This window comes from Silurus aristotelis (genome assembly GCF_946808225.1).
Source record: "Silurus aristotelis genome assembly, chromosome: 8".
Lineage (NCBI taxonomy): Eukaryota > Metazoa > Chordata > Actinopteri > Siluriformes > Siluridae > Silurus > Silurus aristotelis.
In genome coordinates, this window is record NC_139581.1 from 6,914,531 (window position 1) to 6,928,296 (window position 13,766).

The 13,766-nt window shown below is 38.0% G+C and overlaps 2 protein-coding genes across 2 annotated transcripts; both read right to left on the bottom strand.

Moving 5' to 3' along the window:
* Positions 1–4,394: 4,394 nt before the first annotated feature.
* Positions 4,395–5,345, bottom strand: LOC310730531 (olfactory receptor 1E16-like; the record flags this gene model as incomplete). The annotated part of the gene is made up of 1 exon (XM_083549552.1): positions 4,395–5,345. One exon carries the CDS (start codon positions 5,343–5,345, stop codon positions 4,395–4,397), a length of 951 nt encoding a protein of 316 aa, XP_083405678.1.
* Positions 5,346–9,089: 3,744 nt separating this feature from the next.
* Positions 9,090–10,080, bottom strand: LOC310730532 (olfactory receptor 2AT4-like; the record flags this gene model as incomplete). The annotated part of the gene is made up of 1 exon (XM_083549553.1): positions 9,090–10,080. The coding sequence occupies exon 1, from the start codon at positions 10,038–10,040 to the stop codon at positions 9,090–9,092; it is 951 nt and encodes a 316-aa protein (XP_083405679.1). The 5' UTR covers positions 10,041–10,080.
* Between the last annotated feature and the right edge of the window lie 3,686 nt (positions 10,081–13,766).

Consider the following 13,766-nt stretch of genomic DNA (forward strand, 5'->3'; position numbering starts at 1 on the left):
TTTGGCCCCTGAGGGGGCGCAGTTGCTAGTCGCTGGTCTCTCCATTGAGGTGGTACAAACCATTCTGCAATCCAGAGCCACAGGTTGAAGAGACGCTTGCCAGCTAACTCTCTCCTGTAATCTCCTCCTCACTTTGGACCACGACACTACCCATAAAGCCCCTATGATATACATCGGCACTCGTGGGTAAAGCTCATGCTTCGGCAGGTCAAGCCCCTGCTTCCCTGCACACCGTGGTGGTGCTTCAGGCGTGTCAGGCAGACCTGCTGCATAAGTTAGATGTGGTAGGTGCACCGTGTAGCCATTTCGATGAGCTTAGCCCTATGGTGGATCTGGCTTTCAGAGTCACTAAAGAGACCGCTAGGGCCACTGGGCGGTCTATGGCTGCCCTGGTGTCCTACGGAAAGGCACCTGTGGCTTACTCTGATGGAGATGTCTAATAGAGACAGGCACGTACTGCTGGACACCCCGCTAACCTCTTCTGGCCTTCTTGGCGACTCCGTAGGCTCAGTGGTTAAAAGGTTTTAGGAAAATAAGTAACTGGTAGTGGCATTTCAGCGCTAACTTTTATGCCGCTCACATGGGGCTGCTTGGTGGGTGCAGCCGCATTGCAACCTTTGACCTCCAATCGGGATGTAACCCTTGTTGCTTCAGGGCATGGCCAGCTCCAGTGAGCTCTGGCCTGCTGTACATAAGACCCCATTCAGTGGTCTCATGGAGGGGCAATCCCATCCGCACCATGCCTTAGATGTTTGGCGGAATCCTGTGTTCATATCTCTTGGCCCTGTGCTGGGAGACCCCGGTCGTTGTTTAACGCTAACAACGGATGCGTCCCTCATGGGGTGGGGAGCAATCATGAGAGGCCTCTCTGCCCAAGGTCTGTGGGAAGGGCCCCATCTACGTTGGCACATCAACTGCCTAGAGATGCTGGCCGTGCTTCTAGCACTGAAGCATTTCCTCTCACACCTCACAGGTCACCACATGTTTGTCCATATGGACAACACTGTGGTGGTCTCCTACATCAACTATCAAGGAGGTCTGTGGTGAGGTGGTCGAGACCATGGCCCCATCCACCCTGAAAGTCTACATGTCCGCCATTTAAGCTTATCATGCCCCCTTAGCTGGGCAATCTCTGGGCAGAGACCCCATGGTTGAGCATTTTCTTTGCTGAGGCCCCCAGTACGACCTAGAGTCCCTGGTTGGGACCTGGTTGTTGTTTTTTCAGCTTTGTCTGAACCCCCTATGAGCCTCTAGCTGAGGCATATTGAAGGCACCTTTCCATCAAGACCACATTCTCTATCTGCTCTATCAAAAGAGTATGGGAATTGTGGCTCCCTCCTTCCTGGAGTTTACCCTAGGTATGGCTAGTGCCTTCTTGTACCCCGGTACGTGTTACATTCCCAAGGTGCCCTCGGTTGTCCCATGACCTGTAAAATTACCGCCATTTTATCCTCCTCTGTTCCAAAACCAAGACCAGGAATAAATGAACCGGCTCTGTCCGGTGCATGTAGTGGACACAAGACAACAAGGCAAGTCCATGGAGAAAGCCTGATCAGCTGCTCATCTTCTACAGCAATCCCAGGAGAGGCCTCCCTGCTAATAGGCTGCCTCTGAGCAGGTGGACTGTTGATTCTATCACATCCTCTGAGTCCTCTGGTCTCCCCGCTACTTTCAGGGTCAGAGCTCACTCCACCCGGAGTGTGGCTGCCTCAAATGCTTGGTCCTCTGAAGTTCCCCTCCAAGACATATGTAACGCTGCAAAGGTAAGGGGGTTGGTCCACCCCCTGACCTTAATGCGGTTCGATAACCTATACTGCAGTGCCACTCTTGGCCCCTCTATCGCCCTCTAGCTGTGTTTGACAGATACACACTAGGCAGGGACTGGTTAGTCTGGCGTAATTGGACACTGGTTCCCAAAGCATTTCGATGCAGCTCTAGGTTACGTATGTAACCCTAAATCCCTGAGTGAATGAGACGCTGTGTCTCTATGCCACACCTCTGACGTTCCTGCAGCGAATCTTTCTCCCTTACAGAAACTGGCGATGCCTCACTCTATATGCGTTCTATACTTCCTGGTTGTGATGTCACCCTGCTAGTGGTGGCCAGTGTAGAATTGTTGACTGATTACACACATTATTTCAGAGCGTGAACACTGGGGCGCGATTCCAAATCGCTTTAACGCAGTAACTCGTTCTCTCAGGGAACTAGGTTTACACATGTAACGTAGAGACGTTGTTCATGCCAAAGTTGATTAGAGTATTAAAAACTTGAAAAGTGTTAATTTAAGGTACATTTGAACAAATTGTGAGTTAACTCATGACAATCATGTGATTAGACTTGATTGATTATTTTAAATGATTGCCATAATTTTAATATAATATGAGGTCCAGCTATCAGAGTGACACTAAAACAGGCAGTAGTAATGGCTACTTTTTACTTAAGTATATGTCAGAGCCCAAACATCTTTATTTTAATTTGAGTAAAAAAGTATATTCAGTACTTCAACTTTTACCACAGTCTTTTAAAACATGAGTATCTGTACTTGAGTATCTATACTTGTACAAAGGTGGGAAAAGTACACACATGCTTCATTTACATTTACATGCCACAAAAAGGGCAAGATCATGGTATCCAAAATTAATTTTCACCCTTGTCGCTTGCACACAGAGATTTCTCCAGATTCTTAAAATATTTAAATATCTACTGTACATGATAATATATTTAAAGTCTTAACAATTTAATAATTATGAAAATTATTCTGAAATTGTTCCAAAAGTTGTAAATGCAGTTTTTCACAGATTGGTGAAACCTTTCCCCATCTTTACTTTTGACTCTCTAAAACACACTTTTTATTTACATTTTATATCCATGTTACAGATCTGTTATCAATTAAACTAATTAGTTGGAAAATGTTCCGTCAGCTGTTCTTTTCAATGAAAGATCATTTTCCAAGCTTTTGTTGCCCGGTCCCAATTTTATTGATACATGTTTTAGACATCAGATTTACAATTTTCATATTTTTTTTTTTATAATGTAAAAAATTATATTTTATTAGATTTGAAAATTCACTGAATTCTGTTTTGATTTACACAGTGTTCCAAATTCTTTGGAGCTTATTTTAGTATAAATTATCTGTTCCAAACCAAATTATGGCTTCATATTTACTTAGAGCCCTGTTACAGGTTTTTTTTGTACCTTTTTACAATGGGGCATCCACAACAGCTATTTAAAATCATAAAAAATAGTAAAAAAAACAAACAAAACCATTTTAGAAGCAGTTGGCAGTAAACATAATGTTAATAAATGCCAAAATTAAGGAACAGTCAGACAAACAGGATCTAAAACACATAAATCAGATCTGATCCATTAAATGCATCTTTAACTGCAGCAAAACAAAAAACGTGTGTGTGTGTGTGTGTGTGTGTGTGTGTGTGTGTGTGTGTGTGTGTGTGTGTGTGTGTGAACGCTGTGATGTATAAGCAAGAATTTATCTTTTACATGAAAAAGCCCTTTCATTTACATTACATTACATAACATTACAACTTGTTATTATCTCATTTATACGCTGAGCAGGTGAGGGTTAAGAGGCTTGCACAGCTTGGTGAGTCTGAGATCCAAGTGCTGCTGGATTAGTATTAAATATAGTACATTCATTTTATTTCAAAGTAAATAATAAAAAAAGGTCAACATATACATATTTAGATACATAATATATTCATTTTTTCAATTGAACCAGTATTTCAAATAATTTTTTTATATTTTTGCTGGAAATAAGCATCACTTGCTGACTATGTACACACTATACAAAACTTATAATATCCACTTCAGGGCTAATATGTACAGTATATATTTTGTTCTAAATGGATTGATCACAAAACATATCATGATTATCAACATGACACTGATGATTTGCAATTAGTTAGAACAAGAGAGCTTTAGAGTGGAGGAACTTCTGAGAAGTTTAATTGTGTTAAAAATTCACAGAAGAAAGAAAACTATTAAAATAGCAGTATAGTATAATATCAAAATACTCTTATTTGAAGGTATAACCATGCATCATGTTTTTAAGTTAAAGGGTAAACATTTAAAACACTGAATATATTAATCACAAGTTTTATTGCTTGTATCCTGTGTGATCAACATACAGAGAATATCAATAGCTTAAAGGAATTATAGTTTGTTATCACATACCTTAGTTTAGCTTGAAATACACCCTAATTAAAATTGTACTGATGTACATTTGACTTTAAACATTTGTTTATTTATGGATGTTTTGTGTTTGTCCTACAGTGTAATTATTAACTGCTGAAGTCAGGCATTATGTGTAGATCAGATTACAATACAAACACAGGAACGTATTAGTTTGGTTCACAAGTGTCAATATATTTTACAATCTAGGTCCAGCTATCTTGCTCTTTTTTGAATTTTCTTATTAATATTTTTTTCACTTCTTCTGTTTTTAGGCTATACAGTAAAGGATTAATCATTGGAGGCAGCAGGCTATATAGCATTACAATTGCTATTTGTAAATCAGCATTAAATGTGATACCTATATTGGCAGCCAAGTAATTAAAACACCTTGGAAGGAAGAAAAGAGAAATTATAATAAGTTGAGAACTGCATGTGGAAAAAGCCTTTAGACGTCCCCGTGCACTTGATATTTGTACAACAGCTAAAATAATGCAGAAATACGAGATCACAACAATAGCAAACGATCCCAGCAATATTACCAGGGCAAAAACAAATGCTGGAAAACTATATGGCACTCTGTCAGTGCATGCAAGTCGGGTAATCGATATGTGATCACAATAGCAGTGTACAATGGTGTTAGCTCCACAGTAAGGAAGGGGATATGCTCGAATGGTCATCATCATACTGCAAGGATTAGAGATAATCCAGACCAGTAAACTCAGAATTACTATATTCCTGTTCGACATAATAGTATAGTAATGAAATGGGAAGCGGATTGCTATATATCTATCTATGGCCATTACAACTAGTGTGCATGAATTGACCACAGCAAAATAATGCACTAAGTACATTTGAAAAAAACAAGCAGCAAAAGAAATGGTACCATCTGCAAACCAATATCTAGCAATGATCTTTGGTAAGGTGCATGTACTGAACAATACATCTGAAAACACAAGACTTATATAAATAAAGAACATGGGTTTATGGAGATTTTTGTTTGTTGCAAACAAAAGTAGAAAAATTCCATTCCCTATCAAAATGCACAAATAAACCATGAACATAATTGCAGATGCAAGAACATAGTACTTGGGATGAAGCCCAGGAAAACCAACAATGAAAAAGTCCTTGACAAATGTTATGTTTCTGTCGGACATGATCCGAAGTCCTTAAAGAGAAAATTTCAGATTTAATACAGATATATGCCAGCATCATAAAGCATACACTGCAAACACACAATACAGTTGCCCCTTTAATTGAAATGGTTATACAATAGGTAATTATAATATATATAATATTGTTCTATTATCTGTAGATTATAAATTACATGTCAAATATCATTAGACAATTAAAAATTATATACCTGTGCAAAGTATTGTTGGTAATTGTCAAAACATCAGGAAATGTATCTTTGCTACAGGGCAATTTATTAAAGAGACAGCGTACATGTCACATGATCAGCATGAAATGTAAATCTGAGCAACATCTCCTGAGATTCATGTAAGAAGCATTTTTAAGGCTATAATGCCCTGCTGAGTTTATATTTTATGTCCTGACACCATACCATACACACAAAAAAGAAAATTAATAATTAATTTTCAAAACCACCTCATTGCTTCACACCAAATACTATATTGTGTTTCATTAAACAATAATCCAAATTATTGCACCTAAAAGATAGTTTAAGGAAAAATAATAAATAAAATGTGGATGCCAATAATGTGATCTTAATGATAATCTGTACTGCTTTAAGTGATTGACAGTTTATACCACCCTTCTGTGCTTCTCAATTAAATTTTATGACAAACACTTATATATTTATATATATATATATATATATATATATATATATATATATATATATATATATATATATATATATATATATATATATATATATTTGATTATGGTACATAAATTGGTTGAAATAAAGTAACATCTCATTTACTGTTTGATAATGTGCTCCAAGAGCACAGAGGATTAATGGCCTTATTTAAGAGTCCAACACTAGTATCTTAAACCTATTACTGTATGATTACTGTATTTTGTTTGCCTTCCCATTTATTACTTATGGGTGAATGGTATATTGGCAAAGTGAAATCCCTGTCATGTATACATAAAATCTAGGCTAAAAAGAAATCAGTCACAGCACACTTGCTTCTTCATACCATTTGCACTTCATACTATTTTATTTCTTCTGACCATCGCTGGTGCTGTTGTGCTTGCCTTAGTAAATATTTTAAAAGTAATTAACTGTAGAAGGCTTTCCAGCTTAAAGAGGAGGAAATAAGCTCTGCTCAGTCAGTTATCTGGTGATTTAAAAATTACTAGGCACAAACCTGTAATAGTAGGCAGCTAGCCCCAGGGACTTTCTTACCTCCTTTTTGTTCCAGGGTCTCAGTCAGGTCACAATTGCTGAGGTTTTATCAATCTGGGGATGACCCAAGTGTAAGCCCAGACATAATACCGCCAACTGCACATTTCTTTGAGTTTTAAATTCAAGGTTGAATATAAGTTTAACCAAGCAGTTGATCAATGCAAGGCATTGGATACATGTCAAATTTTGACCTTTATTGACCCTTCTAAAGTTTTCATGCAAATGGACCGACACATCAGACGACAAGGTTTATTCAATCGCTGTGGGACTCATCGATTACACTCATGTTAAGCATTGCCTTGAGTTGCTCCTGAACCACATTTGTGCTTAAGGAGCCTGTATGGATGACTCCACACAAACACACCTGGAGGAGTCTTAATATGGAAATGGAATGGAAACACCACCCCAAAATATCCCGTCAGTTCTGGGAAAGATATTATGAAGCAGAGGTGGACCTCTTTGCACCTCGTTGACTGACAAGAGTGTGTTCTCACATCTCAGAAACTCAGGAAAGATATCCTATCTCAGGTGCAGGGGACCCCGGCCTAAGTTCTGGAACCTTTAAGTCTGACCCATTTCTCAGATGGTGTGCTATTGAAGGTTGGTGTATGACATCATGCAGACTCAAAATTGGGTATTTTCTAGCTCTATCAGTCTTGGCCTCCTGCCTAGACTTTGCCCCTGGGCTGATCAAATCTATTTTGAATCCTCACCCTAACAATCTTCTGAAAGTTTCATTCTCAACCATACATCCATTCTTTCTTGAAGCCATCTGCTCTCTACTGTTTGACACCAGAGTGACTAAAGCAAGGATAGCAACCCAAGCATTATGAAATGCAGCATTTTGTTTTCAGGGAACAGGGTTACAGTTACATTCTTTGCCATTTTACAGGTAATTTAACATTAATTTAAATAAATGAACATGGGTGATGATATGACAACTTTCTCTCCCACTGCAAATTCTTGCACATCCAGCAAACCAGGTGGATTATGATTGTATAAAAATCCAAATGATGAAAACCCTTGGTAGTTTGTTGGACCTCTTCAACTACATATAATAGGGGCTCAAGCCACTTATCCAAATGACATGCATTAGCCCCCCCACCACACACACATACACACACAAAACTGCAGAGCCTAAGGCACACCTGCGCAATAATCATGCTGTCTAATCAGCATCTTGATATCTTAAAGTCTTAGATCTTTGAGTTCAGCTCATAAAAAATGGAGGCAAAAACATGTGTTGTGTTTATAATTTTGTTCATTATAAAAAGTCTACACACCTTTATAAAATTATAATATAAAGACACAACATGGCACTAACGATTTGCAATTGCCGTATTTTCCGGACTATAAGCTGCTACTTTTTTCCCACGCTTTGAACCCCGCGGCTTAAACAACGAAGCGGCTAATTATGGATTTTTCCTTGGTTTTTCCCGGTTTCACAAACTTCAAGCCAAAAAACTGAGCCCCATAACATTAGACCAATGAAATTGCGAACGGGTTAAGGTAAACCAATGAAACTCTTTATATTAAATTAGATGTGCTCCCACTAAATCGGGCCGCACCACATCATAAATATGGATGATGTTTCTCTGACGTTTGACCTGCCGCTCATTTAGACTGGCAACAGGAAATGTGAATCATTCGTCACGCTGGAAACAACCAGGCATGAAAAAACACACTTCACCTGTGTTCTGCGCTGCACGGCATCGAAAGAAAAAATTCACCGATAGTGATTTTTATACGCACAACGATGCCACAAGATAAACTCCCGAGAGAAATTATTGTGAAAGGAAGGAGGAAGACAGTGAACAATGACTTTCTTGGTAGGCTACTGTTTAGATACAAGCCGTGTAACAGACACTGTCTTTTGGTAAAACCTGTGTAAAGTTCATTTGTTTCAGTGTAGACACCTGCGGCTTATAGACAGGTGTGGCGTATTTATGTTAAAAATAAAAATCTTTGTCAATATCAGAGGGTGCGGCATATATTTCGGTGCGCTTAATAGTCCGGAAATTACGATAGTTAGAACAAGAGAGCTTTAGAGTGGAGGAACTTCTAAGAAGTTTAATTGTGTTAGAAATTCACAGAAGAGAGAAAAATATTAAAATAGCAGTATAGTATAATATCAAAATACTCTTATTTGAAGGTATAACCATGCATCATGTTTTTAAGTTAAAGGGTAAACATTTAAAACACTGAATATATTACTCACAAAATATAATTTGTGCACAAGTTTTATTGCTTGCATCCTGTGTGATCAACATACAGAGAGGATCAATAGCTTAAAGGAATTATAGTTTGTTATCACATACCTTACTTTAGCATGAAATACACCCAATTTAAAATTGTACTGATGTACATTTAACATTAAAAATCAGTTTATTTATGGATGTTTTGTGTTTTTTTTCCTACAGTGTAATTACTAACTGCTGAAGTCAGGCATCATGTGTAGATCAGATTACAATACAAACACAGGAACGTAATAGTTTGGTTCACAAGTGTCAATATATTCCACAATCTAGGTCCAGCTATCTTGCTCCTTTTTGAATTTTCTTATTAATATTTTTTTCACTTCTTCTGTTTTTAGGCTATACAGTAAAGGATTGATCATTGGAGGCAGCAGGCTATATAGCATTACAATTGCTATTTGTAAATCAGCATTAAATGTGATACCTATATTGGCAGCCAAGTAATTAAAACACCTTGGAAGAAAGAAAAGAGAAATTATAATAAGTTGAGAACTGCATGTGGAAAAAGCCTTTAGACGTCCCTGTGCACTTGATATTTGTACAACAGCTAAAATAATGCAGAAATACGAGATCACCACAATAGCAAAAGATCCCAGCAATATTACCAGGGCAAAAACAAGTGCTGGAAAACTATATGGCACTCTGTCAGTGCATGCAAGTCGGGTAATAGATATGTGATCACAATAGCAGTGTACAATGGTGTTAGCTCCACAGTAAGGAAGGGGATATGCTCGAATGGTTATCATCATACTGCAAGGATTAGAGATAATCCAGACCAGTAAACTCAGAATTACTATATTCCTGTTCGACATAATAGTATAGTAATGAAATGGGAAGCGGATTGCTATATATCTATCTATGGCCATTACAACTAGTGTACATGAATTGACCACAGCAAAATAATGCACTAAGTACATTTGAAAAAAACAAGCAGCAAAAGAAATAGTCCCGTCTGCAAACCAATATCTAGCAATGATCTTTGGTAAGGTGCATGTACTGAACAATACATCTGACAACACAAGACTAATATAAATAAAGTACATGGGTTTATGGAGATTTTTGTTTGTTGCAAACAAAAGTAGAAAAATTCCATTCCCTATCAAAATGCACAAATAAACCAAGAACATAATTGCAGATGCAAGAACATAGTACTTGGGATGAAGCCCAGGAAAACCAACAATGAAAAAGTCCTTGACAAATGTTATGTTTCTGTCTGACATAATCCGAAGTCCTTAAAGAGAAAATTTCAGATTTAATACAGATATATGCCAGCATCATAAAGCATACACTGCAAACACACAATACAGTTGCCCTCTTAATTGAAATGGTTATACAATAGGTAATTATAATATATATATATATATATATATATATATATATATATATATATATATATATATATATATATATATATATATATATATAATATTGTTCTATTATCTGTAGATTATAAATTACATGTCAAATATCATTAGACAATTAAAAATTATATACCTGTGCAAAGTATTGTTGCTAATTGTCAAAACATCAGAAAATGTATCTTTGCTACAGGGCAATTTATTAAAGAGACAGCGTACATGTCACATGATCAGCATGAAATGTAAATCTGAGCAACATCTCCTGAGATTCATGTAAGAAGCATTTTAAAGGCTATAATGCCCTGCTGAGTTTATATTTCGTCCATGGAATACCATACACAAAAAAAAGTAAATTAATAATTCATTTTCAAAACCACCTCCTTGCTTTACATCAAATACTATATTGTGTTTTATTAAACAAGAATCCACATTTTTGCACCTAAAAAACAGTTTATGGAAAAATAATGAATAAAATGTGGATGCCAATAATGTGACTATCATAATGATAATTTGTACTGCTTTAAGTGATTGACAGTTTATACCACCCTTCTGTGCTTCTCAATTAAACTTTCTGACAAACTAATAATTAAAATTTTTGAATATGGTAGATAAATTGGTTGAATTAAAGTAACATCTCATTTACTGTTTGATAATGTGCTCCAAGAGCACAGAGGATTAAAGGCCTTATTTAAGAGTCCAACACTAGTATCTTAAACCTATTACTGTATGATTACTGTATTTTGTTTGCCTTCTCATTTACTACTTATGGGTGAATGGTATATTGGCAAAGTGAAATCCCTGTCATGTATACATAAAATCTAGAATAAAAAGAAATCAGTCACAGCAAACTTGCTTCTTCATACTATTTGCACTTCATACTATTTTATTTCTTCTGACTATTGCTGGTGCTGTTGTGCTTGCCTAAATATTTTAAAAGTAATTAACTGTAGAAGGCTTTCCAGCTTAAAGAAGAGGAAATAAGCTCTGCTCAGTCAGTTATCTGGTGATTTAAAAATTACTAGGCACAAACCTGTGATAGTAGGCAGCTAGCCCCAGGGACTTTTTACCTCCTTTTTGTTCCAGGGTCTTAGTCAGATCACAATTGCTGAGGTTTCATCAATCTGGGGATGACCCAAGTGTAAGCCCAGACATTATACCTCCAACTGCCCATTTCTTTGGGTTTTAAATTCAAGGTTGAATATAAGTTTAATCAAGCAGTTGATCAATGCAAGGCATTGGATACATGTCAAATTTTGACCTGCATTGACCCTTCTAAAGTTTCCATGCAAATGGACCGACCCATTCAATCGCTTTGGGATCTCAGGTGCAGGGGACCTCGGCCCAAGTTCTGGAACCTTTAAGTCTGACCCATTTCTCAGCTGGCATGCTATTGAAGGTTGGTGTATGACATCATGCAGACCCATGCAGTATTTTCTAGCTCTATCAGTCTTGGCCTCCTGCCTAGACTTTGCCCCTGGGCCAAACACACAAAATTGCACACCTGCGCAATAATCATGCTGTCTTATCAGCATCTTAATATCTTAAAGTCTTAGATCTTTGAGTTCAGTTCATGAAAAATATATTTTTGTTCATTTTAAGACATGATACATCTTTAATGAGATTTTCAAGCAAACAAAAACCCAAGTGAAAAAAAATAATATTTATAATTGGGAACATTTTAAATAATCCTACCTGATTGCAAAAATCTGAACACCCTTTCCAACTAATACTTTGTGGAAGCACCTTTTGCCTTTATTATGGCATAATGTCTGTGTGAATATGTTTCTATTAACTTTACAGACTTTGGAATTATATCCACACTTCTTTCCAGCAATGTTCTTCTACGTTCATATTCCCTTTCAGGAACTCGAGCTGTATCAATAACGCTTTGTAAACGTGTCTGTGTGACCACGTTTTGAATCATGTAAGTAATGTGTCCAACAGAACGGTGACGTCATGACCAGGGAGCTATAAGGACACTTGTGGTCTAGACACGGCGCTACAAGAAAAGGTGAGATGCGGTAAAATTTTAAACATATTTATAAGAAAGGACAGCAAGCAATCTTTAGGCTGTGGATTCCTCTTTGCCCCCGCTTTATTATGGGGGGTATGCACAGTTTGTGTGTTGCTTGCCTGGGAACAGAGCATGCTCAGTCCACTTTCAAGGAAGCCAGTTCGTCCGATCAGAGTGTATTCTATCTCTGTCCAGTTTACCAAAGGCTACTCAGGAAAGGTTTGTTACAGTATGGGATAATAACAGCATAATGGCTTTGTAGGGGTGTTTTAAATGTACCCAGTGGAAGAGTTTCAGTGAAGCTGATAATAATGAACAGGTTGAAACAGTTACTGATTATATAAATTTTTGTATGGATACTGGATTTCCAAGACTTTTCAGGTCTTCCCAAACAATAAACCTTGGGTGTCAAAAAAGACCTTTATAAGTAAGTCAATTCAAGTTTAATTTATATAGCACTTTTTACAACAAACAATGTCTCAAAGCAGCTTTACAGAATTTAATAGTTAAGGTGAACGATGTGTATTTACCCCTGATGAGCAAGCCATGGTGACTGTGGCAAGGAAAACTCCCTTAGATGTTATGAGGAAGAAGATTTTTAGAAAATGTAATTCCTGAAAAAGTCCAGGCACAGATAAGATATGTGGAAATGTCTTAAAATATTGTACTGTCCAGTTAGTTAGTACAGTGGGCCCCAACCCCTGGACCATGGACTGTGGGTCAATTGTTACCAAGCCGCACAAAAAGAAAACATGACTTACATTATTTTCGTTTTATTTATTATCTGATTTTTAAAGATTTTTTATTCAAAAAAATTACCAGATTCTCTCCGCCACATTTGTCTATGACTCTTGGTACATGTCAAGATGCTTGCCTCGGTCACATGTCTAACCTACATCCGCTACCTTTTTAAAGGGGCTGCTAACACATAATACATTACCGCTAAATTGAAGACCCCAAAATGGCAAACTGAACAAAAAACAACACAGTGGTTTCACATTTATTATTATATTTAGATAATAACAGTGTGGGAGAGCTTGTCGGTGGGAAAGGAGGAACACCACAACAGGTCAGGGGTAAAGGCTATTCAGCCATCTTTATTTTCTTTTACACAAAGTTTTGCTTTTCTGTACTGTGCTCACGCCGCACGTCTCTGGCACCCGTACGCACACACCTCTCACACACACACACACACACACACACCCCACTCCTTAAATGCCTCCTTTGATCACTGAAATAGAGAACACATGAGGTTGGATAGACTTCAGGTGAGGCAATTCCATACCTTTCTTCTCTCGGCCCTGCCCTTCATTCACAAACCGGCGCTCGGCCCCGCTCCCGCTGCCACATACCCCCACCGCGCGATCCAGGCCGGGGAGCTGTCCGGCCGCCACCGACTCCCCCCCCCTGACGTGAGAGGAAGTCGGCCACGACCAACTGCGTCCCCGGTCTGTGGACCACCTCGAACTTGAACGGCTGAAGCGCCAGATACCACCGCGTGATCCGAGCGTTGGCATCCTTCATGCGATGGAGCCACTGCAGCGGGGCGTGGTCCGAACAGAGGGTGAAGGCCC